General features: G+C 68.3%; 4 protein-coding genes across 6 annotated transcripts; 3 read left to right on the forward strand and 1 right to left on the reverse strand.

Moving 5' to 3' along the window:
* The first annotated feature begins 2 nt into the window (after positions 1–2).
* LRG1 (leucine rich alpha-2-glycoprotein 1) lies at positions 3–1,890 on the forward strand. The gene is made up of 3 exons (XM_027472259.3): positions 3–40; positions 326–484; positions 629–1,890. The coding sequence occupies exons 1-3, from the start codon at positions 18–20 to the stop codon at positions 1,647–1,649; spliced, it is 1,203 nt and encodes a 400-aa protein (XP_027328060.3). The 5' UTR covers positions 3–17; the 3' UTR covers positions 1,650–1,890.
* Positions 1,891–3,684: 1,794 nt separating this feature from the next.
* Positions 3,685–9,792, forward strand: LOC113845629 (uncharacterized). Its single transcript, XM_072029100.1, has 15 exons — positions 3,685–3,752; positions 3,842–4,037; positions 4,144–4,226; positions 4,325–4,556; positions 5,104–5,324; positions 5,398–5,502; positions 5,584–6,060; positions 6,918–6,967; positions 7,445–7,502; positions 7,694–7,889; positions 7,996–8,078; positions 8,171–8,468; positions 8,619–8,809; positions 8,898–9,020; positions 9,101–9,792. The coding sequence occupies exons 1-15, from the start codon at positions 3,705–3,707 to the stop codon at positions 9,443–9,445; spliced, it is 2,706 nt and encodes a 901-aa protein (XP_071885201.1). The 5' UTR covers positions 3,685–3,704; the 3' UTR covers positions 9,446–9,792.
* Positions 9,793–9,923: 131 nt separating this feature from the next.
* Positions 9,924–11,943, forward strand: LOC139999747 (uncharacterized). The gene is made up of 6 exons (XM_072029182.1): positions 9,924–10,027; positions 10,313–10,621; positions 10,710–10,762; positions 10,854–11,055; positions 11,159–11,304; positions 11,397–11,943. The coding sequence occupies exons 1-6, from the start codon at positions 10,018–10,020 to the stop codon at positions 11,874–11,876; spliced, it is 1,200 nt and encodes a 399-aa protein (XP_071885283.1). The 5' UTR covers positions 9,924–10,017; the 3' UTR covers positions 11,877–11,943.
* Positions 11,944–12,461: 518 nt separating this feature from the next.
* HDGFL2 (HDGF like 2) lies at positions 12,462–23,153 on the reverse strand. Of its 3 annotated transcripts, XM_027472249.3 has the most exons (16): positions 23,009–23,153; positions 20,959–21,035; positions 20,728–20,866; positions 18,812–18,991; positions 18,302–18,418; positions 18,063–18,134; positions 17,657–17,804; positions 17,386–17,461; positions 17,010–17,295; positions 16,222–16,316; positions 15,602–15,672; positions 15,162–15,232; positions 14,680–14,781; positions 14,368–14,581; positions 13,630–13,759; positions 12,462–13,420 (listed from the first exon to the last, which is right to left on the reverse strand). In XM_027472249.3, the coding sequence occupies exons 1-16, from the start codon at positions 23,078–23,080 to the stop codon at positions 13,342–13,344; spliced, it is 1,929 nt and encodes a 642-aa protein (XP_027328050.2). In that variant the 5' UTR covers positions 23,081–23,153; the 3' UTR covers positions 12,462–13,341. The 3 variants fall into 3 exon arrangements, with proteins under 3 accessions (XP_027328050.2, XP_071885277.1, XP_027328051.2); XM_072029176.1 differs by lacking the exons at positions 20,959–21,035; positions 23,009–23,153 and adding an exon at positions 20,158–20,235; XM_027472250.3 differs by lacking the exons at positions 20,728–20,866; positions 20,959–21,035 and having other exon boundaries at positions 23,009–23,142.
* Between the last annotated feature and the right edge of the window lie 2,300 nt (positions 23,154–25,453).

Consider the following 25,453-nt stretch of genomic DNA (forward strand, 5'->3'; position numbering starts at 1 on the left):
ATCCCGGCAGCGTGGAAATGGGGACGGCCACGTCCCACGGGTGGGTCCCCTGGGGGGCACGGGGCCAGCTGGGGGGGATTTGGGGCTGGAGGGGGATTTGGGGCAGGGGGAGCGCGCGTTCTGTTGCGCCAAGCCTCCTCTCCCAGCGTGCGCGCCCACCCCCATCTCCGCGCACTCGCACCCTCTTGTGGACACCCACAGCCCGTGGGGGGGCCCCCACCGTGCCCCCAGCCCCCTGTGGTGTGCAGGAGGTCAATGCCGTGTCCCCCCCCTATGCTGTGGGGTGATGGGGACGAGGGGATGTGAACCCTGCCCCTGCCCCCAGTTCTGGCACCGTGCGAGCTGGCAGCGCCAGCGAAGGCGGCGATTTCCCGAGCGGCACGTGGGGACGAGCCACCAACCAGCTCGGTGACGGCCACCACCAGCGGGGAGGAAGGAACCAGGACCGTCAGTCCCCAAGGAGCCTGGCCGACCCCTGCAGGAGGTGAGGACGGGGCTGGGGGGGGGGGTCCAGGAGCGGGGTTGGGGACAGGGGACACGGGGACGGGGACATTTGGAGAGGCGGTGGCGGGGCTGGGAGCTGCAGGGCTTGCACAACCCTCGGCTGACGGCGGCCTCCTGCCCGCAGCTCCGGCACCAGCACCATGGTGCCACCGGGCCAGATCCTGCTGCCGCTGCTGCTGCTGGTGCTGAGCAGCCCCTCCACGCCGTGCCCCCCGCAGCCCAACGCCACCCGCTTCGTCTGCACCGAGCCCACCCTGCGCACCTTCCCCGGGGGGCTGCCCCCCACCACGCTGGCCGTCTCGGTGGAATTCACGGCCGTGGCCACCCTGGCTCCCGACGCCCTGGCGGGGCTGCCGGAGCTGCAGGAGCTGCACCTCGCCTCCAACCTCCTGGCCTCCCTGCCCGAGGAGCTGCTGTGGCCCGTGCCCGCCCTGCGCGTCCTCGACCTGACGGCCAACGCGCTGCCCGAGCTGCCCGCCCGCCTCTTCCAGCGCTCCCAGCTCCTGCAGCACCTGGTGCTGCGGGGGAACCGCCTGCGGGTGCTGCAGCCCCCCTGGTTCCAGCACCTCGCCCGCCTGCGCTGGCTCGACGTGGGGGCCAACGCGCTGGCGGAGGTGCCCGCGGAGGTTTTCCACCCGCTGGTGTCCCTGCAAAGCCTGGACCTGTCCCACAACCGCCTGGAGAGCCTGGACGGGCGCTCGCTGGCTGGGCTGCGGGAGCTGGAGCGGCTCGACCTGGAGGGGAACCGGCTCCGCGCGCTGCCCCCCGATGCCTTTGTGCCCGTGCCCGCCCTGCGCCTGCTTTTCCTGCAGGGCAACGAGCTGCGGGCGCTGCCCGCCGGCCTCTTTGCCCCCCTCAGCCACCTCCACGTCCTCGACCTGGCGCACAACCGGCTGCGGGCCCTGGAGCTGCCCCCGCGCCCCCCCGGCCCCCCGCTGTCCCTCGACATCTCGGGCAACCCCTGGGCCTGCGAGTGCCCGCTGCTGGAGCTCCTGCGGCGCGCGGCCCCGCAGCTCGTGGCCGCCCGTGGCACCCTCTGTGCCAGCCCCCCGCACCGCCAGGGACAGGAGGTGGGCACCCTGAGCCAGGCTGGGGACGCGGGGTGCCAGCCCAAGGAGGATGGGCAGAGCCTGCCCGACCCCTAGGTAAAGGGATTGGGGTCGCCCAGGTGCCCGCCTGGGTCCCCTCCTGGGTCCCTTCTTGGGTCCCCTCCTGCCCTGATGCTGTGTCCCCAGCCGAGCCGGGTTCTCCTGGGGAAACTGAGGCAGGGGGAGCCCAATCCCCCTGTTCCCATCCCACCTTCTCCACCCCGATGGCCCCCAGCCCTGTCCCATGTCCCTGTCCCCGTCCCACCTCCCAAGACATTAAACAGCAACCTCGAGTCAATGCTCCTTGTTCTGCGGTGTCCTGCAGTGTCCCCAGGTCACACAGTGCCAGGCGCCTGTCCCACGGCCGTGCCCTCCCAGCCCCTCTCTGTCCCCTGCCCACCCCCATCCGGACCAGCCCCGTCTCCACGGGACCACCCCCCGGGTGCCACCACGGTGCCACCTCTGCGTGACGCTGAGCCCGAGGACCTGCAGGGGCTGCTGGTGGCACCGAGGGGCCCTGATGGCACGGGGACACTTGGTGCAAGGGGACATGGGGTATGGGGACACCTGGCATGGGGAGGTTGGAATTTTGGGATGGGGATGGTCACCTGGCAAGGGGACACCTGGTATGGGGCACATGGCACAGGGTCACTCGCTATGGGGACACACGGCAAGGGGACGTGGTATGGGGACACCTGGCATGGGGACACTGGGGATGGGGACACCTGGCGTGGGGAATTTTGGGATGGAGATGCCTGGCATGGGGACACCTGGCAAGGGGACACCTGGCATGGGGACACATGGCATGGGGACACTTGGTACAGGGTCACCTGCTATGGGGACACACGGCAAGGGGACACTTGGCACGCGGGCGCACGGCAAGGAGACGTGGTATGGGGACACCTGGCATGGGGAATCTTGGCACGGGGACACCTGGCACGGGGACACATGGCACAGGGTCACCCGCTAGGGGGTCACACGGATAGGGGACACCTGGCATGGGGACACCAGGCGTGGGAGGGAGATGCTTGGCATGGGGACACTGGGCATGGGGACATTTGGTGCGGGGTCACCTGCTATGGGGTCACACGGGTGGGGGACACCGGGCATGGGGACATGGGGCATGGGGTCACCAACTATGGGGTCACAGGGGTAGGGGACACAGGGCATGGGGTCACCAACTATGGGGTCGCACGGGTGGGGGACACTTGGCACGGGGTCACTCCCTATGGGGTCAGAGGGGTGGGGGCCGCCTGCCATGGGGCCAGGGGGCACGGGGACAGCCCCGGGCACGATGCGGCCCCCCCCGGCCCCACGTGGCGCCCCCCCCAAGGTCCCGCCCCCCCCTCCCAATTGGCCGAGCCTTGGCCCTCCCCTCCGCCCATTGGCCCCCACCTTCACTATGAATCCGGCGCTGGGCGGGGAGCGGGGGGGGGATCGCGACCGGGGATCGCGATCGCGACCGCGACCGGGGATCGCGACAGCCCCTCCCCCGTAAGTGCTGACCCGCGGGGGGCGTTGGAGGGGACGGGGGGCGGAGGGGGCGTTACGGGGTGGGGGGGGGCGAGCCCTGCCTGCCCCCAGGGACCCCCAGGGACCCCCAGGGACCCGTCCCCAGGGAGGCGCCCCCAGCTCCCGGGGACTCCGGGACCCCCCCCACGCTCCCAGGGGACCCCCAGGGGACCCCCAGCTCCCCCCCCCCATAGGGACCTTCCCGTGGGGACCCCAAGGACGCGCCCCCGGGGTGCGCAGGGGCAGCAGGGCAGGGGCAGCACCATGTGCGTGTCCCCCCCCCCCATGGGACGCAGCCCCGGGGTCACCCCAAGGGACACCGAGAGGTCCGGCTGGGGGGCGCCGGGGGGTGCGGGCTGCCCTGGGGGTCCCCCAAAAAGGCAGCACCGAGCGGATCCGGCCCCAACCACAGCCAAATCCTCCCCAGCCCCATGGGGGGACCCCAGTGGTGGGAGGTCGGCCCCGGCCCCAAAACCCCTTCCTCACCCCAAAACCTCCCCCACGAGTGGCTCGGGGGCCTCCGGGTGCCCCCGCGAGCTGGTGGGGGGCAGCTCGTGGCCCCCCAAACCCATCTCTGTCCCCTGCACAGCCCCTGCTGCCATGTCAGCCGAAACCATGGCACCGGCGGAGACCGAGCGGGAGGCGCAGGTAGGGATGCTGAGGGCTGAGGGGGGCTGGGGGGGCATCGCTTTGCCCCCCCCCACCCTCAAGCTCACGGCCCCCGTGTCCCGTGGCAGAGCGTGGTGAGCCGGGTGGCCAACCTGGCCCTGGTGAGCTCTGCCCGCGGTGCCATGTCCACCGCCTACGCCTCCACCAAGGAGAGCCACCCCTACGTGCGCTCCGTCTGCGACGTGGCCGAAAAGGGGGTGAAGACCCTGACGGCAGCAGCGGTCAGCGGGGCCCAGCCCCTCCTCACCAAGCTGGAGCCACAGAGTGAGTGGGGCTGAAGGGGGGCAGCACCCCCAAATGGGATGGGGGTGCTCGGGAAATCGTCCCTGGCGAGGAACCGGGGTTAAAAAGGCTGGTTTTGGGTCCCCAGTTTCGACTGCCAACGAGTACGCCTGCAAGGGGCTGGATAAGCTGGAGGAGAAGCTGCCCATCCTGCAGCAGCCCACAGAGATGGTAACGTTTCACCCCCCCCAAATTCGGGGGGCACTGGGATTGAGCCCTGGGCCAGCTGCTGGGATAAGCCCCCCCCTTTCAATTTCCCCCCTCCCCAGGTGGTCGCAGGGACCAGGGAGCTGGTGTCATCCACCGTGAGCGGGGCGGTGGGCCTGGCCCGCGGGGCCGTGCAGGGCAGCGTGGAGAGGACCCGGCGGGCGCTGAGCACCGGCATCAGCACGGTGGCGGGGTCCCGCGTGGGGCAGCTGCTGGCGACGGGGGCGGACACGGTGCTGGAGAAGTCGGAGGAGCTGGTGGAGCACTACCTGCCCAGGACAGACGAGGAGCCGGGTGAGTGCTGGGCACGCCGTGCCCAAAAAACCATCTCGCCCTCTTTTTGGGGTGCCATCCCTCTGGGACTGCGCCCCATCCCCAGGGCTCAGCAGCACCCAGTGCCTCTCACCACCACCACTCGCACCCCGGGGCGGTGCTGAGCCCTACGGGGACACCAGGGCGCAGGGGACGGTCCCCGTGTGGCTGCTCCGTGGCCACCCGGAGCTGGGGAACGCGGCGCAGCGGTGGGTGAACTCTCACCTGGAAAGCAGAAAGCAAATATAGCCCTGCGCCGCCAGCCCACCCGCCCTGGGTATTTATAGCTCGGCACGGGGCAGCAGTGGGCAGAGCTGGCCCCGTGTCACCGCAGAGGTGACCGGGAGGGTTGTGGGGACACCTCTGCATGACCCAGGGGGCAAGCAGCCGGGTTTGCCCCTGTGCCGGGGCGCAGAGCTCAGGGAACATCCCGGCACCACCAGAGGGATGCTCCGTGCCCGGCACGGGGACATCCCGGTGGGGTGGCTCTCATTTGGGGTGGCTCTCATTTGGAGTGGCTCTCATTTAGGGTGGCTCTCACCCACTCACCCCACAGCAGCCCCGGTGGCGGACGGCACCGCGGCGGCCTCGCTGGAGCAGCAGAGGCGGTGGCAGAGCTGCTTCGTGCGCGTGGGCTCGCTCTCGGCCAAGCTGCGGCACCGAGCCCTGCACCGCTCGCTGGGCGAGCTGCAACGGGCCCGGCACAGCGCGCAGCACGCCCTGACCCAGCTCCACCGTGTCATCGAGCTGGTAAGCCCACGGTCATCCCCGTGGCCCCGTGCGTGCCCCCCCGGTGCGCTCCCACTGCTTTCCCTTCCCCCAGATTGAGCAGGGCATGGACGGGTCCCTGCACGGCGCCCGGCAGCACCTGCACCGCATGTGGCTCGAGTGGAGCCGGCAGGACGGCGTGCCCATGGAGGACAGCCAGGTATTTATTTTTTTTTTGGGGGGTGGCCGTGCCGAGGGGTTTGGGCAACCCCCCAGGGGCTGCCCGCTCGCTGCCTTGCAGGTGGAGGCGCGGACGCTGGCCATGCTGCGGGGGCTCCTGCAACAACTGCGCGCCGCCTGCGCCCGCCTGGCCGCCGGTGCCCGGGGGCTGCCGAGCAGCGTGCAGGACACGGCCGGGCACGTGCGGCACGGCGTGGAGGGGGTGCACGCCTCACTGGCGCGCGCCCGCTCCTTCCACGACCTGTCGGACATGGTGCTGGCGCAGAGCCGCCAGACGGTGACGCGGGCGCAGCTGAGCATCGACGAATTCATCGAGTACGTGGGGCAGCACGCGCCCCTGCCCTGGCTGGTGGGGCCGTTCGCCCCCGCCCTGGTGGAGTACCCGGAGGACAGCCCCGTGGAGATGGCCAAGTGGAACGGCTGCGTGACCGTGGGCGGCGGGGGGCACCGGGCACACGGCACCCCACAGTCGTGCAGTGGGCGCAGAGCCTCCCGACAACCCCCCCTCCAAGCCGGGGAAGGGGCCCACTTTCAGCTGTAAATCTGCCCCTGCTGGGGGGGCAAGCGGCAGGATGGACTCGGTGGCCCGGCGTGGGAGCCCTGATGCCACTTGGGACTCTCTGGGGGGGGCAGGGGACGGTGGCACGGGGAGGATGGGGCGTGCGCCCAGCCCTGCCCGGACACCGTGGGGGCTGCAGCTCCCTGCGGTGTCCCCCAGCCCGGCAGCGTCGGGATTCAGCAGCCTCAGAGCCTGTTAAAAAGGGGAAAAAAGAGGAAAACCAAAAAGTTAAGCCAAAAAAAGTTAAAAATGGAAGTTAAAGAGGAAAACCAAGCCCGGATTCTCTAGGTGTTACTCACAGCCAGCGGCTTGAGCTGCTGCGGGGTGGGACGTGCGATGGGGGGGTCCCTGGGGGGTTGGGGGTTGCCCTGCAGGGGGGGGCTTCGTGTTGGGTGCCGGGGGGGGGCCGGGAGTGGCAGCTGGGTGCTGCTGGACTGTGACCCGCGGCCGTGTGGCACTGAACTTCGGCCCCGTTATCGCCGCCACCGCTCCAACCCCACCACGGCCCCATGGCGGGGCTGGGCCCGGGGCACCCCCTGCGCTGGGAATTTGGGGGGGACACCGGGGGGGGGGGGCACCGGGACCCACCAGCACCCACTGGGACCGATCCTGAGCACACACTGGGACCAGTCCCAGCACCCACTGGGACCACTCGGCACCCACCGGGCCGTGCTGGGGGGGACCCCGGGACCCCAAAATCGGGGGAATCCCGGTCGGGGGGGGGCAGCTCCGTGCCTGGGGGGGGGTTCCGGGGCCGGCGATCGTTGTCCCCGGTCCGGCCCCGATGGGGCGGGTCCCGGTCACATGCGCACGGGGCGGGTCCGGGGCTATAAAAGCGGGGCGGGGGCCGGGCACTGCGCTCAGCACCGAGCACGGCACCCGGACGGTGAGTGAGAACCGGGACCGGGACCGGGACCGGGACCGGGACCGGGACCGGGACCGGGACCGGGACCGGGACCGGGACCGGGACCGGGACCGGGACCGGGACCGGGACCGGGACCGGGACCGGGACCGGGACCGGGACCGGGACCGGGACCGGGACCGGGACCGGGACCGGGACCGGGACCGGGACCTTCCTTGCAGCCCCCATCCCGGCGCTGCCGTGCTCCCGGACCGAGGGTGGGGGGGACACCGGGACCGACCCCCCCCCCCCCTTCCTGCGTAGGAGCTCCGGGGGTGTCCAGAGTCCGGTTGTGGGGACTGGGACCCCCCTGTCCTGGCCGGTCTGACTCTGGGTTGAGGGGCTGCAGGGTCCTGAGTTTGGGGTCCCCCCGTTGTGGGGTCGCCAGCACCCCCTGTCCCGTTTAGGGGTGCTGCCCCCCCCCTGCTCAGCCCCCTCTGATGCTTTCCCCCCCCCCCCCAGCCCCACCATGGCCTCCAGCGAGTCTGGGACGGCGCAGCCCAAGGCTGAGGAGCAGCAGGTCAGTGGGACAGGGGGGTGCTGGGGGGGTCCGGTGTCCCCTGCTGACCCGTCACCACTCGGGGTTATCCCCCTGTGGGGTGGGGGACACCCCAACGCTCCCCCTGGGGGCTGCACGCGTTGCCCCCTGCCTTATCCCCGAGGAGATTTGGGGCTCTGGCACGCTCCCCCCATCCCTTTTCCCATACCCAGAGCATTGGGACGCGGGTGGCCAGCCTGCCCCTGGTGAGCTCTGCCTATGGGATGGTGTCCACCGCCTACGCCTCCACCAAGGAGAGCCACCCCTACGTGCGCTCCGTCTGCGACGTGGCCGAAAAGGGGGTGAAGACCCTGACGGCAGCAGCGGTCAGCGGGGCCCAGCCCCTCCTCACCAAGCTGGAGCCGCAGAGTGAGTGGGGCTGGAGGGGGGCAGCACCCCCAAACGGGATGGGGGTGCTTGGGAAACCATCCCCGGCGAGGAACCGGGGTTAAAAAGGCTGGTTTTGGGTCCCCAGTTTCCACTGCCAACGAGTACGCCTGCAAGGGGCTGGATAAGCTGGAGGAGAAGCTGCCCATCCTGCAGCAGCCCACGGAGAAGGTACCGGGGGGGGGGGGGCACACGGGTGCTCGGGGTCTGCCCTGGTCCTGCAAAACTCAGGGCTCTTCCTCCCCCCCCCCCCATTCTCCCAGCTCATCTCGGACACCAAGCAGCTGGTGACATCCACTGTGACGGGGGCCAAGGATGTCCTGACCAGCACCGTGGCGGGGGCCAAGGACGCGGTGAGCAGCCGGGTGACGGGGGTGATGGACATGACCAAGGGGGCCGTGCAGGGCAGCGTGGAGCTGACCAAATCGGCGGTGAGCAGCGGCGTCAGCACCGTCATGGGCTCGGCCATGGGCCAGATGGTGGTCAGCGGGGTGGGCTCCGTGCTGGAGAAGTCGGAGGAGCTGGTGGACCACTACCTGCCCATGACGGATGAGGAGCTGGGTAAGGACCCGAACGCAACCCCCCGGAGATGCGGGGCGGGCTGGGGACCCCCCCTTGGAGGCACCGTGGGTTGATTCCCCATGGGGTGGTCTCTGAGTGGGGGGCGGTGGTGATGTGGGGGGGGTCACCTCACGGGATTTTCTCCCCCAGCCAAGCTGGCCACGGCCGTGGAGGGCTTCGAGCCGGAGCAGCAGAAGCAGCAGCAGAGCTACTTCGTGCGCCTGGGCTCGCTCTCGGCCAAGCTGCGGCACCGGGCCCTGCAGCACTCCCTGGGCAAGCTGCAAAGCGCCCGCCACAGCAGCCAGGACGTCCTGGCCCAGCTCCAGCGCACCCTCGACCTGGTAGGACCCCTCCCTAGGTCATCACCCCCTTCCCCGCGGGGCTGGGGCTGGGACGAGCCCCCCCTCACCCCGCTCTGCCCCCCGTCAGGTGGAGCAGCTGAAGCAGGGCATGGACCAGAAGCTGCAGGGGGGGCAGGAGAAGCTGCAGCAGCTGTGGCTGGAGTGGAGCAAGAAGCAGCCGGGCGGGGGCAAGGACCTGGTTCCCCCGGAGGTGGGTCGAGGACTGGGGGATCCCCTTTTGGGGAGCTCCGTGTGTGCGCCCACCCCTCACCTCTCCTCGTCCCCCTGCAGGGGGTGGAATCGGGGGCCCTGGCCATGGTTCAGGGCCTGACCCAGCAGCTGCAGAGCGCCTGCCAGCCCCTGGTGTCCAGCCTGCAGGGCCTCCCCGCCGGCATCCAGGACACGGCCGGGCAGGTTCGCCACAACGTGGAGGAGCTGCGGGCCAGCCTGGCCTCCGCCACGTCCCTCCAGGAGGTGACCGGCAGCGTCCTGGCCAAGGCTCGCGCCCACGCCGCCAAAGCCCGCGAGCTGATGGACGAGCTGGTGGAGCACGTGGCCCACAACACGCCCCTGTCCTGGCTGGTGGGGCCCTTCACGCCCTCCACCCAGCACCTGCTGGGCCTCCAGGGGCAGTAGCGGCCTCCTGGGGGGGTGATAAGAGCGATACCAGCGCTGGAGCTCCCCCCTCGCCTACCCCCAGTAACTCCTCATCCTCCTCCTCCTGCCTGCACCGGGTGCAGGACCCCCCCCAGCACGGCTCCGCGCCCCCTTCCCCTATAGCAGGAAGGTGCCAGCCAAGTGCCTCGGCGTCCCCAAGTGCCTACAGCAGCCCCTGCCCCTCGTTTGCCACCTCTGTGCCCCCCCCCTGTAATTCTCGGTGCCCTCCAGCCCCTGCTCTTCCCTCTGCCCCATAGCAGGGGGGAGCCCCCGTGGGTCGGGGCGGGCAGGGGCAGCTGCTGAAGCAATAAACTCGGAGTTTTGCACTGGTCTGAGCCTTCTTGTGGGATCTGGGGCTGGGGGGGGGGGACAATTCTGGGTCCGCTGCCCCCTCTGAGGCTTTGGAGGGGGGGCGATGGAGCTGCTGGAATGGGGCAGAGGTGACGGAGCCCTGTGACCTCACAGGGCTTGGGGCTTCTACTGGGGGCACTGGGGGGGGGTCCTGGAGCTGAGCCCCATCCTGAGCCCACCACCACGGCTGAGCAGAGCCCATGGCTGAGGGTGAGGAAGGGGCTGCCAGAGAGGAGCGGAGACCCCCTACCACCACCTCCTGAGGACCCCGCTGTGCTGGGACGTGGCCCCAGCCCCTCCCGTGCTGCTGCTGTCCCCTGGTGTTGTCCCCAGGAGCAGGGGGCAGCAGCTGGGGGGGCACAAAAATGTCTGGGAGGGGGGCTCTGGCACGGGGGGATGAGGGGGTCCTGGGTCACGGGGAGGGGTCTGGTGACCCCCATGGGGGCAAAACACATCCCAGGCACTGAGTGGCACCCTGCTCTGCCCCCCCCCCAGGCAGGGACAGTGCCCAGCCCAGCAGTGACCCCAAGGAGCCACCCCAGGGTGCGGGGCTGGAGCAGGAGGAGCAGCAAAGGGGGGGCTGGGGCCGGGGGCAGAGGCTGAGCTGGGCCCCAGTGCCCCCCCCGCGGGTCTCAGCCCCTTTCCCGGAGCAGCTCAACGAGGGCCAGGAGCCCCCCTGGCCCCCCAGCTTCATCAGGGCCCGTGGCCCCCTGCGCCCCACCGGCACCCCAGAGGACACGGGCGGCGAGGCCAACGCGCACCCCACCGTGGGCCCCCCCATCCGCCCCCCGGGCACGGCTTGGCGTGAGTACAGCGGGGCCATGGGGCAGTGCTGGGGCTCTGGGGGGGGCACACAGGGTGTCAGCACCCCCGTGTGCCCCCCCCGTTACAGGCAGAGCATCCTGGGGCCCTGAGGGCGCAGCCACCCCGCAGCCATCCCAGCAGGTACCCTAAGGGTGGGCACGGGGGGGGGGTCCCTGGAGAGGGACGGTGCCCTGGGGGGGATGCTGAGCGCAGCCCCCCCGTGTGCCCCCAGGCCGCTGCAGGCTCTGCCCCGATGAGTCCCACGGAGCTGGGGAGGACGCCGGACCCCGAGGACGTCGCCGTGGGCATCTGCTGGGCCATAGCCACCGGCCTCCGAGCCCTGCTGGGTGCCAGGGCCGGGCAGCTCCTCCAGCACAGCGCCGAGCGGGCGCTGGGCGCGACCCAGGAGTGGCTGCACCGCCACCTGCCCGCAGGTAAGACCCCCCCCCCCCCAGGACCCCTTGGGGCTGGGGGTGTCCCTGTGGCACCGCAGCCTCCAGCTCTCCCCCCTCTGTGCCCCCCCCCTTCACCCTGCAGACCGGGCTGCGGCGGGGCCGGGGGTGGCCATGGCCGAGGCTCGGGGGCTCCGTGGTCTCCGCTCCCCCCGTGCCTGCGTGGTGCTGCGGAGGCAGCAGGAGGACGCCTGGTACCACCTCACCCGGCTCCAGCACATCCTCGACATGGTGAGAGCTGGCGGTGACAGGAGGGGACAGGGATGGGGACAGGGACCCCCCCCCAGCACCATGCCCATGTCCCCGTGGTGTTTCTCCCGCAGGCGGTGGCCGCCCGGCGAGGCTCTGCGGAGCGATGCCACCAGGGCCAGGAGCAGCGATGGGGACAAAGGAGCCCGGAGCAGGAAAATCCCAGCCCCAACCCTGCCTGCAGCCAGGCTGAGGGGGTGGCAGGCCCCCCCCCGGTGCCTGTAGGGTGCGGGCAATGCCAGGAGCTCGACGAGGGCCAGGAGCTGGCGCTGTGGCTGCGGGATGAATTCGGGTGGCTCCTGGCCCAGGCCTCCTGGCTGCCGGCCCCGCTGCGGGAGGGGGCCCAGCAGGCCCAGGACAATTTGGGCGAGCTGCACCGGGCCTTCGTGCTGGCCGGCTCCCTGAGGGAGCTGGAGGAGGCGGTGACCACCCGGGGCCGCAGGTGGGTGGCCCAGGCCTGGGAGGTGCTGGAGGCGTTGGTGGAATTCCTCCTCCGGCACCCACGGGAGCCCTGGCAGGGTGAGGGGGCACCCGCGGCCCCTGCACGGGAATAATTCCAGCCTGAATGTCCTCCCCCCACCCACCCCGTGTCCTCCATCAACACTGCTCTGCTCGCTGCCACGCTCGTGTCTCGTGTCATTGAGTCCTTCCCCGTGGGTCCCGCTCCTGTCCAGGGCTCCGAGGTGGTGTGGGCTGGGGACTGCTTTGGGGCAGCGCTGCCCCCGAGGTGCTGAATGGGGTGTGGGGGGCTTGCAGCTGGCTTGAAGCCACCCAGCTGGGTGCTGCGTGGCTCATCCAGCCTCTCCTGGGGCACGGGGGCAGGTCCCTGTCCCCCTTCCCCAGCCATCGGGGGCCTAAGGACGGGGCTGAATCGGCCCCGCAGCGGGCAGCAGTGCCCATCCCCTCCCACCCCATCCCTCCTCCCTCCGCCTCTCGCTTCCCGAAAATTGGGCAAGAGGGACACGGGGTTTATTTGGGTTCTGTTTATGAAGGGTTGGAGCATGAAATCAAGCCTGGAAAAGAACCCGGGCTCCCCAAGGGCAGGGTTACAGCAACAGCAGCCTCCGAGCAGGAGCGGGGCAACCCAGCCCGTGCGGGCACCCGATCCTTGCACAAAGAGGACACGAGGACGCGGCAGCTGGTTGAGCTGGGAACATCTTTATTTTACATGTACAAAAGCTCCAGATCCTTGCAAAAGAGCGGAGAGACAGAGAGACAAAGGAGACGCTGCCCAGCACGAGGCAGGACGCTGCCCCGCTCGAGTCCCCCAGCTCAGAGAGGAGAGAATACACAATTTCACTTTGTTTTTCCCCAAAGGCTGGTGCCCTGTGGCCTCTGCGGGAGCAGAGGGACCAGGCTCCAAGCAGCTGCACCCAGCCCGAGGGACAGTGAAAGGGGCTCCAAGCAGCACAGAGAGGGTCCCCGACTGCTGGGACACGGCTGCTCCCAGCCCGGGCACAGGAAAATCGAGAAGAAAGGAGCCTGGAGCAGCCCTGGGAGCACAGCCAGACCCTGCCCTCACCCCTCGGGGGTCCAGGTGTCCCCCGACAGACACAGGGCCACCCATGGGTGCCCGGCCTGGCTCCTGGCCCAAGGGAAGAGGGCCCCCCCGGGGGATTATTCCAGTCAGTGCCCCGGGAAGGGGGCAAAGGGAAGAGGGATGCTCCTGCCCTCCCCTAGTCACAGTCAGCGATGCCTGAAGAAATAGACACTAGGGCTCCTCGTGTTTTTCATTAAAAAACCCTTTATATTCATTTCACGGCGGTCGAAATCACAAGAAATTAGGTGGAAGGGGAGGAAAAAAAAAAAAAAAAAGAGGGGACAAATACAGACAAACAGCACAGTCTGCCCCTGCGGTCGGTGCTTTCACAGGGTCGGGGGCACAGGACAAGACCTAGGACATCAGCTACTGTGTGACTTAGTGAAGTAACTCAAAGATGGGCGAGGGGGAGGCCGCTCTCCCTTCCCGTCAGGCAGCACGGCCCCCTCTGCATCCTCCCTCAGGCGGGCCCCGCTTCCTCAGCTCTCCTCCGCGTCGTCCACAGACTCTGACTCCCCGCGAGCCCTCTCGCGCTCGGCGTTGGGATAATCCTGCACGCTGCGGGCAGAGCACAGGCACCTCAGCAAGAGCCTCCCCGTGCCCACAGCATCCCTCCCTCCCCCAACCCAGGCTCTTCCCCAAGAAGAGAAGCCCTACAAGCTCTGATATCCCCCCCAGAGGTGATGAGCAAGAGCCCAGCTTGCTGAGGAGCTGAGGGTGGAGGCGTGGTGGGTGCTGAGGAGCTGCTGAGCCCCCCCCGTGCTCACTTGTTGTGGGTCTCCTCGGCAGACGCCTCCAGCTCGCCGGCTCCCGGCCCTTGGCTTTTGTCTCGCTCCTTCTCCTCTGTGCCCTCTGCTTTTTGGGATAAGGATTCACCATTCACAGGAGCCGAGAGGTCTGCAGGGAAGAGACAAGGTCGGATACCTGGGCACGGTGGTGGCTGGAGCCTCGTTCACCCCAACCCACAGGCAGGCTGTCCCTTCACCCGGGGCTGACAGCCACCAGAAGGGCCCCAAAGCCTCCATTCCCCGTGCCCAGAGGCTGACAGCAGCGTGGATTTTCCCCACCAGCTCCTCCAGGAAGGCTCTTGCAGCATTACGGGGCTGTCCCCAGGCGGGGATGGAAGATCCCAGTCACCAGCTGCCTGCGCAAGAGCCTGAGCCAGCGGCCAAGGGCGGCTCCACATTCCTCCATCCCCCTGGTGCCCGGGAGCAGGGCTCGAGCTGGCAGCGAGGAGCCGACCTGGCCCAAAATCTGCCCCGCAGCCACCCCGAGTCAGGGCGTGGGCACCGAGGTTGCCCTCTGCTCTCACTGCCGCCAGCGTTTGATACTCAGCCCGCAGCGCCCCGCCTCAACACGCAGTCCCCAAGCTCAGACACGCTCCACCAGGGAAGCTGGGGGTGAAATTGCCCCTTCTGCAGGCAGCCCCACGGCCTCTGCCCCGAGGTTGCTACAGGCCCGGACAGAGCCGGGAACTGCCCTGAGAGAGGGGCAGGGTGCATTACCGGCGTTTGTCTCCTCTTCCCCCTTCTCATTCCGCGTCTCCCCTCCCGCCAGCTTCTCCTGGCTCTTGTCCACGTCCCCCTTGTCCTTCTCCGGACCGGCTTTGTTGGCTTTCTGGATCGCCTCCATCTTTGGTCCCAGGACGCGCGACTTCAACCGGGTGTAAACTTCGGCAGCTTTCTCCATCACTTCTTTGTTGGCTTTGTAGCGACGGATCTGCGACAGCCGCGGGGGGCAGGAGGTGCTGGCACCCTTCGTGGCAAGCCAAGGGTGTCACCCCCCTCCCTCCACCCGGCGATCAGCCCCCCTCGTACCTTTTTCAGAGTGGCCACTACGTCCGTGTGCTTCTGCAGGATGTGAGAGGTGACCTGGAGCGTGCCCAGCTCCTCCAGCGCGTTCAGGCAGCGCTTGATGTCCTGCAAGGAGGGCACTGAGGTTAGAAACCGTGGGTTACACCCGGCCCTGCACGAGCAGCAGGGGGAAAACTGAGGGATTCTGTCTGCCAGACACCTCCGGGGGGGTTGGAAAAGCTCTGGGTCCTGTCTCCAGGGAGAAACCCAGCGCTGCAGCCCCCCAGCCCCAGCACAGGTGAGAGGACGCCCACAGCCCAGCACAGGGAGAGGAACGGGTGGCAGAGAAGGGCAGAAGCTCCTCTGCCAGCTCCCAGTGGGCACCAGGGACTGGCACCGCTGTGAGCATGGTCCCCTCACAGCTCCCAGCTTCCAGCCCACCACCACCAGCCTCCAGCAGCTGGGCGAGGTGCCCATGGTGGCTGAAAACACAGCCAGGCACTCACCGGGTTGTCCACCTTCAGGGCAAACTTGATCTCACTGTGAAGTTTCTGAAGCTTCTCTTCCACGGTGGGCTCTGGAGCAATGAAAAGAGACAGGCCGGGGCATCAGGGAGGGAGCACACAACGGCCTGGAGCCCAGAAGCTCTCCCCCCAAAATGGGTTTGGTTTCCTCTCGTGTCTCCAAGGCTGAAAGCAGCCCCAGGGGTTGCTCTGAAGAGGACAGGTTGGGGTGTGCCCCAACGGGAAAGGGATGCCTGCAGGGAAGCTGTCCCTACACACCCCGTAAATACTTCCCAACACGGTGCAGGGATCACAGCAGCACTGGCAGGGCCCAAGAAGAAGTGATCCCTGCTGGAAAGATCCTTCCCTGGGACAGAGGAAGCAGCCCCGGCTCCCTTCTGTCTCTGTTCTGTGACCTGCCCTCACAGCCCCCGCCCCCTCACCCTTTTTCTTCTCCATTCTCCTTTCGGGGATCAGCTCCGACTTCTTGCGGCCTCGTTCCACCTTCAGAGGTCTGCGGGAGGAAAAGGAACGAGGTGCAATCAGGCAGGGGATGCCTGCAGGTAAAACCACCTGCGTGTTGCTGGGCTAGTGAGAGAGGTGACAGCAGGGCCCAGCGCATCCCCCACTGCCCAGCAGTGCCAGGCAGGCGGCAGAACCCGGCCGCGCTCCACCCACGCTCACACTCACATCTCCCACACACATCTCCCAGCTCGCACGGCTGGGAGCTCTGAGACAGCAGCTCCCCCATGCCCCAGCTCCCCGGGACTGCAGAAAGGCAGAGCCCAAAGCTGAGGTGGCCCGGGATGCCCCCAGGATCTTCCCCCGTGTGTCAGAGAGCAGCAGGGATGCTCAGCCTGGTTCTCCCCCCTCCCCAGACACCTCCGTCGGCCCCTTCAGCTCCAGAGAGGAGAGGAGGAGAGGAGGAAGCCCTCCGGGGGTGCTGCTGGCACAGCCAGCTCCACCAGGACCCCATCCCCACCCCGCGGGTCTGCAGCAGGGCTGGGGCAGCAGCCGAGGAGCAGCCCTGGCCCCAGAGGAGCAGAGGAGGGGAGATGCTGACTTGTTCCGCGGTTTCTCCTCTGCTCGGCCCCTCTTCTCCTTCTGATTCGGTTTCCTTGACAACTCCGAGGGCTGCTTCTTCGCCGGCTTCTTTACCTTCAAGGAGAGAACAATGCAGGCGAGAGCAGCTTGCGGCAGAGCCCACCCCGCTGCGGGAGGGAGGGAGGCAGCACCACGGCCTGCTCCTGCTCCCGTCCTCTCGGCCCCATCGGGGCAGGATCCAGCAGTGCCAGCAGCCAGCACCCACAGCAGCACTGCTGCAAGGCTGCTGCGAGCAGCCCAACTGCTCTGGGTGCAGGGCTGTCCCAGCACAGGGTAAAAAAAGGAGCTGGGATACAGCACGGGGGTGAGGAGAGCCCACCCAGCCTGCCAGAGCCACGCTTCCCCGCAGGGCTCAGGTCTTCGTGCTGCTCTCCCGGCCCTGCTCTGTGCAGGGCAGCAGGCAGCAGGCTGAAAGGGAGACCCTGCCCCTGGCCACGAGCCCTCTGCAGCCCTCCTCAGTGCCGCAGCCGAGCCCTGGCGGCCCTTCCCCTGCCTCTGCAGAGGACAGCAGGGTAAATGCAGTGACTGCGGGGAGAGAGCATCACAGGGATGTGAACTGGATGGGGCCTCTTGGGCCAACACACAGCTCCCCGTGGCACACAGCCCTTCCCCGTGCTCCCCAGGGTAAAAGAAGGCCAGGACAGCAGGTCCCGGAGCTCCTGGAGGCTCCTGCTGACGTGGCAGGGAGAGGACGGGCTGCTGCTGCCTGCCACCAGCCCCCCCAGCCCCTCCCAGCATTGCACTCACCTCCTTCTCCATCTCCAGGTCGGAGTCTGAGGAGGACGGAGCCTTGGCCCGGCCTTTCCTGCCCTTTTTGGCTACTTCATCGTCCGCGCTGCTGTCGCTGTCCGAGTGCGCCTCCTCGCCCTTCTCCGCTTTCTCCTTCCTCTTCTCCTTCTCCTCCTTCTCCTGCTCCCGCAGCCGACGGATCTCTTCCTCCTGCTCCCTCTTCCTCTTCTCTTCCAGCTCCCGCCGCCGCTCCTCGTCCCGTCTCTTCCACTCGCTGATGCGGTCCACGTCGCTGTCACTGTCACTGCCGAGGACAGGGCACGCTCGGACCCCTCGTGTGGGAGGGGAGGCCAGCGACCCCCCCCAGCCCCAGGGGACGGCGCCCCAGCCTCACCTGTCACTGCTGGAGCTGGTGGGGACGCGCTCAGGCTTCGGCTTCCTGCCACGGGGCTTGGGAGGGGGCTTCTCAGCTGCAAGGCAACGGGAGGAGGGTGAGCAGGAGCCCTGGGAGGTGTTCTGGAAACGTCTGGACGCTGTTCAGCACAGAAGCAGACACCAGAGCTCCAGGAGCACCCACCCCACGCGCCCTCCAGCCTCCCGAGGGAGCCGGCAGCGGCCCGCTTGTGGCAGATGGAGTCTCCTGGGTGTTACCTGGCGTCTCCTACCTGGCTTCCTGCCCCGCTGAGGCTTTTTCACAGACACATCGGAGTCCGAGTCGGAGTTGGAGTCCGACTTGGTCATGTCCACGGTTGCGTTTCCCATCTCCGAGTCTGAGTCCGCTTTGGAATCCGAATCGGAGCCGGACGCCACTTTCTGCGGGCACAAAGCGGGGTTGGATGCGGGGAATGGGAGCAGCTGCTGCCCCAAACACAGCGGCACAGCGCCCAGACGGGTCACCGAGACACAAGCAAGCTCTCTTCTAGCTCTGGACCCCCACCAGCCCGCAGCAGAGCCCACCCTGACTCAGCCTCCCTCCAGGGGCTGCCAGCAGCCAGCTCCCTCACCCCAGGGGTGAGCAGAGGAGCCTGAAGCAGCAACCCTTGGGCCAAGCCACTGCAGCGGGACATTTACCTTCTTCTTCCTGCCCCCTGCAGGCATCCTCCGGGGAGCCCTGGCCACTGGCTTCTTCTCGGGAGTGAAATCCTGAAGGAAAACTCAGAGATTAAATAGGGAACAGTCTCACGGTGGTGAAGCCAGTCTGCTCCCCCTGCCTCAGCGTCACTGTCCCCGCAGATGGTGACACTCTTCCCACAGCCCTTCCTGCGCCACCCTGCCAGCCTCCAGGCAGACGCAGCCCCAAACCTCCTCACCTGGTCACTGTTTTTTTCCGACTCCGAGGACGTTTCTGAGTTCTCTTCTTCTGTCAGGGAGGGGCTGCCCTGATCCAGGTCGCTGGAAGATTTCCGAGGCCGTTTTGCCACCGGCATCTGACGTCCAAGAAGCGACACAGTGAGAGAAGCCCACCCACTCTAACACCCAAGCAGAAAGCAAACCCTGGCTAAGAAGGGCTTGCCCAACTCTCCCTCACCAGGAGAACCCCAAAAAAAACAGCCAGATACATTCAGAAGAGCTGTGCAGCTCTGGTCTCTCTACAAACTGCTCCAGGACATGGCTGTCCCAGCACCTCAGAGACCAAACGAGCCAACAGCGAGACCCCAAACCTGCACTAACCCAACTTTCCCCCTGGAGGGAGGAGGTTTCTTCCTCCCTCCACACGTTCAAGATGCTTCATTTCTTTTGGAGGAAGGGGGGCAGCTCGGTGGGGGGCCCACCACCCACGTCCCAGCCTCCTGGCCCTGCTCCCCCAGCCCCTCACTCACTTTCATCGCCAACGATTTTCGCTTCAGCCCGCTGTGGTCGCTGCCCCGATCCGAGTCCTCATCGCTTTCCATTTTCTCTGCGGTGACGGCGGCCATGGCGGGGTCGTCCTCGTCGTCCCCCGCGTCGCTCCCCCCCATGGGGTCGTTCTCGGGAACGTCGCTGTCCGAGGAGCTCACGGGCTAAAGACAGCGGAGATGACAAAGCGTTATTGCCCCCGCAGGCCCGCGGCAGGCAGGAGAGAAGGGGCGAGCAGGGGCGACAAGCAACAGAGAGCAGCACTGAGCAGAGAGGAGCACGCACACAGAGGAGCACAGAGCAGAGACCCCTCCTGCCGAGGCCCCCCGAGAGGAGCCAGCACCCTCCAGAGACCTTCCCGGCCCTTCAAGGAGGGCGCTCGGCCGACCCGCTGCCAATTCCCCTGCACCCCCTTCCCGAAGCCCCTTCCGCGCCACCCCGAGACCACCACAGCCACCTTCCCGCGGGTCCCCAGCTCAGCCTGCGCCTACCGCGCCCTCGCTCCCCTCCCCGGCAGCCTCGCACCCTGCCGCAGACCCTCAGAGAAGCCCGGGCTGGACGGCCCCCGAGGGGCGAGCGCATCCCAGCCTTCCTCTGCCTGCCCTGCCGGCGGCTGGGCTCGGCCTCTCCTCCGGAATCAGCGAGCGGCCGCCCTCCTCCTGGGCTGCCGGCCCTCGATTCGAGCCATTGCTCTGGCCCAGCTGGGAAATCTTCCATCCTGCTCCGTCCCTCCACGCAGGGGAGGTGTCCCAGCTTCTCGTCAGCCCTTCGTGAGGTTCCTCACACCTGAGCTCCCATCTTCTTCTCGGTGTTTCGTTCTTCACGCGCAGCAGGAGCGGCCGTCCCTAGCTGCGCGGGGGTTCTTCCAGCACCAGAGCCTTCCCGCTGGAAAGGCTCTCCTCATTTTGGCCTCCTGGCACCTCCTTGCACTCAGGTCTCAAAGTCAAGCCTCTCCTTCAACCTCTTCTGCTCCTCCAGGTGCAGTCGGCGAACCCGCAGCCTCGCTGGGATCTCCGGCGTAGCCTCGGGCGCTCCCCCCGCTCCCAGCAAGCCCCTCAGGAGTGGGTTCCTCAACCCCGCCGGGAGTTCGTGGTGGTGCTGAGCAGTCTCTGGACGTGGCTGCCGCCTCCCTCACCACCACCAGCCTCCCGCCCACCGCCGCGGAGAGGCGAAGTCGCTCCCAGGTTTTCAGGCACCTCCGCGGCCTCACCTCGGCGGCGCCGGGTCTGAGCATCTCCCGGCGCTCCTACAAACCACAACCTCTCTCCTGCGCCGGCAGCAGCACACCTGAGCCTGCCTACCTCCAGAGCAGCCGGTCTTCGTAGCTCACCTTAAAAACCTTCCTCTGCCTCTGCCTCTTCAGCCCAACTGCCTATGAAGCTGCTTTGGCCGCCTCCTCTGGAGATCGCTATACAATAAATTGCATCACACAATTACGGTCACGAAAGGCCCCTCGCACGCCAACAACCGACAGCGAAGAGCTGCCTCCCAGCCAGCCCTGGCGCCCGCTGGAGGAGCCGTCGGTGGGCTTTTGGCTCAGGACCTGAGAGACGGCTGAAGAGAGGGGTTTGCCCCGCGCCCTGTGAGCCTCCGTGCTCAGCGCGGCACGGCAAAAATCCTCTTTGGGTGGGTTCGGGGCGAGGCACGCCCAGCGCGCTCCCCGTTCCGCCTGGGAGCCGGGGACAGAGGTGCCTACCTCTCGGAGGGCGAGCGGGGCCGAGTCTTGCACCGAAAGGGAGAGGGCAGAGGAAAGGGAAGGCTTTGCAACCCTGAGAAAGCTGCTGCGCGAGGCGGAAGCGCGGAGACACCACAGCGGGGAGAAGCAGAGAGAAGAGGAGAGCAGGAGGTGCTCGCAGCCCACGTCCTCGCTGCCCCCCCGCCACGCGAGGCCCGCACTCACCGGAGGGGCACTGTAACTGGCGTGAGGGTTGTTCTGGATTTCCCACAATCCCTCGTTGAAGCCTTTTCTCTTGTTTGTTTTCCCATATTTGTCCTTATACTTTTCATAGGGGAACAGGTCTTTGGGGCCCAAGAAGGCGCTGGAGAGAAACAAAGCAGAGGTGAGCCCAGAGCGGAGGCAGCGGGGGCGCGGCCCAGAGCTTGGGGTGGGGGGGCGCGAGGCAGCGCTTACGTCTCGTGAGTGCCGAAGAAGAAGATGGGGTACTTGTTCGGCGGGGGTTTCACGGCGCCGTCCGCGATGTCATCGATCTGAAAGGAAACCCAAAGCGGGAGGGTGGTGAGAGAGAGCGGCTGGAGCACGTCCTCTGCGAGGCGCCCGGTAGCCCTGGCTGGCGGCGGCGGCGGGACTCCGGCACGCACGGCGGGGAGGCGAGGGGGGGGCCCCCCCCGGCGTCTTCTTCCCACGCGCCGCGCCGGCTCCGGTGCCCGTTGGTCGGCTCGGCGTGGTCCGGGGCAGCGGCGGGAGGCTCTCGGGGCTGTCCCCGCGGGCCGGGGAGAAGTCTTCGGGAGGAGCCTCCCCAAAAAGGAGCCGGCTAAAAGCAGGAGAGAGGCCGCTGGAAGCCGGCAACGCCAGCGCCCTCCTGGCAGGGCCGAATCCTTTCGGTGTTCGGTGACCCCCCCGGTGCCAGGCCGGCCACGACGGCATCATCCCGGGTCTCACGGGTCAAGCGGCGACGTCTCCGGCCCCCGGCCCCGATCCCGCACGGCGGACGACCCCGCCTGGCCCCCGGCTGCCCACCGGGAGCCCCCCGAGCCGCGAGGTGCCTCTCACCCCGACCGCTCCATCCGCGACTCCTCCTCCGGTGCCACCGCACGGTGCTGCCACCGGGCCGCCTGCCCCCGTCCGCACCCCACAGACGGCACCGGCTGCCCCTGACCCCGCACCTCCACAGCTCGCAGCCCCCAAACCGGCTGCGTCCCCGTTCCTCCTCCTGCTGCCCCCCGTTCACAACCAGGGGGTCCCAAAGTGTTGCCCCGCTCCTCGCTGGAGCCCCAGCCCCACGCGACCCCACAGCAGTGCGGGACACCCCCGTTATATGGGCAGCACCACGGGGCCCTGCTCCCGGTGCCAGCACAGGTCCCGGTGTGGCCTCCAGCCCCGGTTCTGCTCCGGGACCGGTCCCACCGGGGACAGCAGCAGCGTGCAGCCCGGGAGCCGGCTCCTGCCCCGTTGTGGGTGCAGGACCCCGTTATTCCGGGGCGGCTCAGCCCCAGCCCCGGAGCGGGGATGTGCTGGGGACAGGCTGGAACCGGGCTGCCTGGCCTGGGGGAAGGCCCTGAGCAGGGACCGGGACCGGGACCAGACCCCCTCCCGGTGCCAGGACCAGAGCATCGTCCCACTGCGGGTCCGGTACCGCATCCTCCGTCCCGGTGCAAGTGCAGGTACCAGGCCCCATCCTGGTGCTGGTACCGGTACCGGGTCCCCCACCCCGGTGTCTGCCCAGTACCGGGCCCCATCCCGGTGCCAGTACCGGACCCCCCACCCCAGTGCAGGTGCTGGGACCAGACCCCATCCCAGTATGGGTTCAGTACCAGACCCTCTGTCCCAGTGCAAGGACAGGTACCAGGCCCCGTCCCGGTGCTGGTACCGGGTCCCCTGTCCCGGTACCAGTGCAGGTAGCAGCCCCCATCCCGGTGCCAGTACCGGGACACCCCCCCCGGTGCAGGTACCAGGACCTGAGCATCACCCGGTGCAGGACTGGTACCGTGTCCCCCGTCCTGGTACAACTGCAGGTACCGAGCCCCATCCTGCTGCTGGTACCGGTACCAGGTCCCCCACCCTGGTGTCTGCCCAGTACCGGGCCCCATCCCGGTGCCAGTACCGGGACACCCCCCCCGGTGCAGGTACCAGAGCATCACCCAGTGCAGGTCCGGTACCGGGCCCTGTCCCGGTGCTGGTGCCGGTACCGGATCCCCCATTCCGGTTTAAGCACAGGCAGCAGCCCCCACCCCGCTGCCGGTACCGGACCCCCCCCCTCTCCCTGCCCGGTACCGGTCCCCGCGCCCCGCTGCCTGCCCGGTACCGAGCCCCATCCCGGTGCCAGCACCGAGCCCCCCACCCAATGCAGGCCCAGTGCCCGCAGCCCCATCCCTGTACATTCCCGTTCCCCCCCCCCTTATTCCCCCCCCCCTCCCGGTGCGCGGCTCGGTCCCGGGCCCGCCTCCTCCTCCCCCCCCTCCTCCCGCCGTCCCCTCAGCGGCTCGGTTCCCCCGGGGCTCACCCGGGCGGGCCAGTGCGGGTAGCCCTTCATCTTGGCGAACACCAGGTCCCCGGGTTTGAAGCTGTGCGGCATGGCGGGGGCGGGGGGGCGGCCGCGGGGCTGAGGGGGGGGGGAGGCGGCGGAGGCCCAGGCCCAGGCCGCGGGGCAGCACCGGGCAGCGGGGGGGGGGGGGGTGGAGACGGCCCGGCCCGGCCCGCAGGATGTCCCGCCCCTCCCGGAGCTGAGGAGGCTATTGGTGGGAGGAGGTGCCGATCAAGGGTGTCGGCCAATGGGAGGGAGGAGAGGGCACGGCGGGAGGATGGGATTGGGCCGGGCCGCTCAGCGGGATGGGGAGGGGGCGGGGCCAAAGGGGAGGGGGAGAGGGGAGGGGGCGGGAGAGGGGAGGGGGCGAGAGGGGGGGGCTCCGGGAGGGGTCCCGGGAGAGGTGGGGGAGGGGTCCTGAGGGGGTCCCGGGGGGGTCCTGAGGGGGTCCCGGGGGGGTCCCGGGGGGGTCCAGGAGGGTCTAGGGGGGGTCTAGAAGGGTTCCAGGGGGGTCCCGGGAGGTCCCGGGGGGTCCAGGGGATCCCGGGGGGGTCCAGGAGGGTCCAGGGTGGGTCTCAGGGGTCCCGGGAGAGGTCTGGGGGGGTCTAGGAGGGTCCAGGAGGGTCCCAGGGGGGTCTCGGGGGATCCCGGGTGGGTCTCGGGGAGTCCCGGGGGGGTCCAGGAGGATCCCGGGGGAGTTTAGGGGGTCCCGGGGGGGTCCAGGAGGGTCCAGGGTGGGTCTCAGGGGTCCCAGGAGAAGTCTGGGGGGGTCTAGGAGGGTCCCTGGGGGGTCCAGGGGGTTCCGGGGGGGTCCCAGGGGGGTCCCGGGGGGTCTAGGGGGTGCAGGAGGGTCCTAGGGGGGTCTTGGGGGGGCCCGGGGGCAGCCCGGGAGGGGCCCAGGAGAGTTTAGGGGGTCCTGGGGGAGTCTCGGGGGGTCCCAGGAGGGTCTAGGGAGCACCATGGGGGTCCAGGGGGGGTCCAGGGGGTCTAGGAGGGTCCCGGGAGGGTTTAAGGGGTCCCGGGGGGTCCCGGAGGGGTTCGAGAGGGTCCCGGGGGTGTCTCAGGGGTCCCGGGAGGGTCCAGGGGGAGTCCAAGAGGGTCCCGGAGAATCTGGGGGTGTCCGGGAAGGTCTCAGGGGGTCCCGGGGGAGTCCGGGAGGGTCTCGGGGGTCCAGGGGGGGGTCCCGAGGGGATCCGGGGAGGTCCCGGGGAGACCTTGGGGGTCTCGGGGGGGTCCAGGAGGGTCTGGGGGGGGGTCCGAGAGGGTCCCGGGGGAGTCCGAGAGGGTCTCAGGGGGTCCCGAGAGGGTCCGGGGGTTCTCGGGACAGTCCCAAGAGGGTCCAGGGGCTTCCAGGAGGGTCCCGGGGGGGGGTCTGGGAGGGTCCCTGGGGGTCCCGGGACCCGTGGTGAGCTGTGGGGCTGGGGCCGGGGCTGAACAAACCAGGGTAAGGGCAGGGGGCTGCGGGGACACCGGGGGGGCACCGGCCCTGGGGGGTGTCCGGGGGTGGGGATGCCCCACAGGGCGCCACCGGACCCTAATGGGAACCCCGGGGGTCGTGCTGGGGAGCAGGGGCGAGCCCAGCAGCTGCTTTTTTGGGGTAAAAAGGGTAAAAAGCAGCTGTCTGGCTGGGGGTGGGGGCGCAGCCCAAAGAGCCTGAGCCCCTCTGCAATAGTCAGGGCTGGGGGGCGCTGGGGCAGGCTGTGCCCGGCGAAATGAAATCCCCACAGCTCCCCAAAAAGCAGCAGGGACATCCCGGTGTCACCAGAAACTGGGGACAGCTGCAAGGGACCCCAAAAAACAGCAGAGCCAACGGGATTTCTGCCTGGGGCATGGGAAAGGGGAGGTTATAGGGGAAAGGGGAGGTTATAGGGGGAAGAAGTGGGAATTGTGCAGTGGAATTAGACCTGTTTACATCCTTATTTAAGTTAAAAAATAATAATAAATTAATAAATTTTACTAATTTGGAGTGAAATGATATAAAGAATCCATCTGGAAGCTCACACTGGTTTAGCCCCATTTTTTCATCCCGTTTTATCCGTGAAGTCACCGAAAAAAAGCTCACCTGCCAGCTTCGAAGGCACAAACGGCGGCGAAACAGCGGCGAGCGGCCGGGTGCGAGCACGTGGCGGCCCGAGGTGCTGGCCAACAACCCCAAAATGCTGTAGGGATGATTTTATGGCCGTCACACCTCTGGGGAGAGGCAAAACGAGAACAAACCCGGGCCGGGCGCTCGCCTGAAGCACCTGGGGCGTGCGCGGCGGCTTTGTTGGCGAGGGGAAATTAGGCAGGGCTGGGTGGAAGGGAAGCCACAAAAACAGCTCCTGGGGCTCTGTGTTTCTGAGGTGGCCCCGGGAGGAGCCCCCGGGCCCCTGGGGACGTGGTGGGGACACCACGGGGCCGGTCCCAGATGGCCCCAGGGGGAAA

This window comes from Anas platyrhynchos, chromosome 29 (assembly GCF_047663525.1).
Source record: "Anas platyrhynchos isolate ZD024472 breed Pekin duck chromosome 29, IASCAAS_PekinDuck_T2T, whole genome shotgun sequence".
In the NCBI taxonomy this organism is placed as follows: Eukaryota; Metazoa; Chordata; class Aves; order Anseriformes; family Anatidae; genus Anas; species Anas platyrhynchos.

Coding starts and splice junctions, on each gene's coding strand:
- HDGFL2 (XM_027472249.3), bottom strand. CDS start 23,080: ATGCCGCACAGCTTCAAACCCGGGGACCTGGTGTTCGCCAAGATGAAG. Junction 17,805..18,062: donor CAGGGGGCAGGAAGAAGAAG/GTAAATGTCCCG, acceptor TTGTGCCCGCAG/AAAGTGGCGTCCGGCTCCGA. Junction 13,760..14,367: donor GGAAGAGGAGACAAACGCCG/GTAATGCACCCT, acceptor TCTTCCCTGCAG/ACCTCTCGGCTCCTGTGAAT.
- LOC113845629 (XM_072029100.1), top strand. CDS start 3,705: ATGTCAGCCGAAACCATGGCACCGGCGGAGACCGAGCGGGAGGCGCAG. Junction 4,227..4,324: donor TGCAGCAGCCCACAGAGATG/GTAACGTTTCAC, acceptor CCCCCTCCCCAG/GTGGTCGCAGGGACCAGGGA. Junction 5,325..5,397: donor TCCACCGTGTCATCGAGCTG/GTAAGCCCACGG, acceptor CCCTTCCCCCAG/ATTGAGCAGGGCATGGACGG.
- LRG1 (XM_027472259.3), top strand. CDS start 18: ATGGGGACGGCCACGTCCCACGG. Junction 41..325: donor GGGACGGCCACGTCCCACGG/GTGGGTCCCCTG, acceptor CCCTGCCCCCAG/TTCTGGCACCGTGCGAGCTG. Junction 485..628: donor CTGGCCGACCCCTGCAGGAG/GTGAGGACGGGG, acceptor TCCTGCCCGCAG/CTCCGGCACCAGCACCATGG.
- LOC139999747 (XM_072029182.1), top strand. Junction 11,056..11,158: donor GCACCGCCACCTGCCCGCAG/GTAAGACCCCCC, acceptor TTCACCCTGCAG/ACCGGGCTGCGGCGGGGCCG. Junction 11,305..11,396: donor TCCAGCACATCCTCGACATG/GTGAGAGCTGGC, acceptor TTTCTCCCGCAG/GCGGTGGCCGCCCGGCGAGG.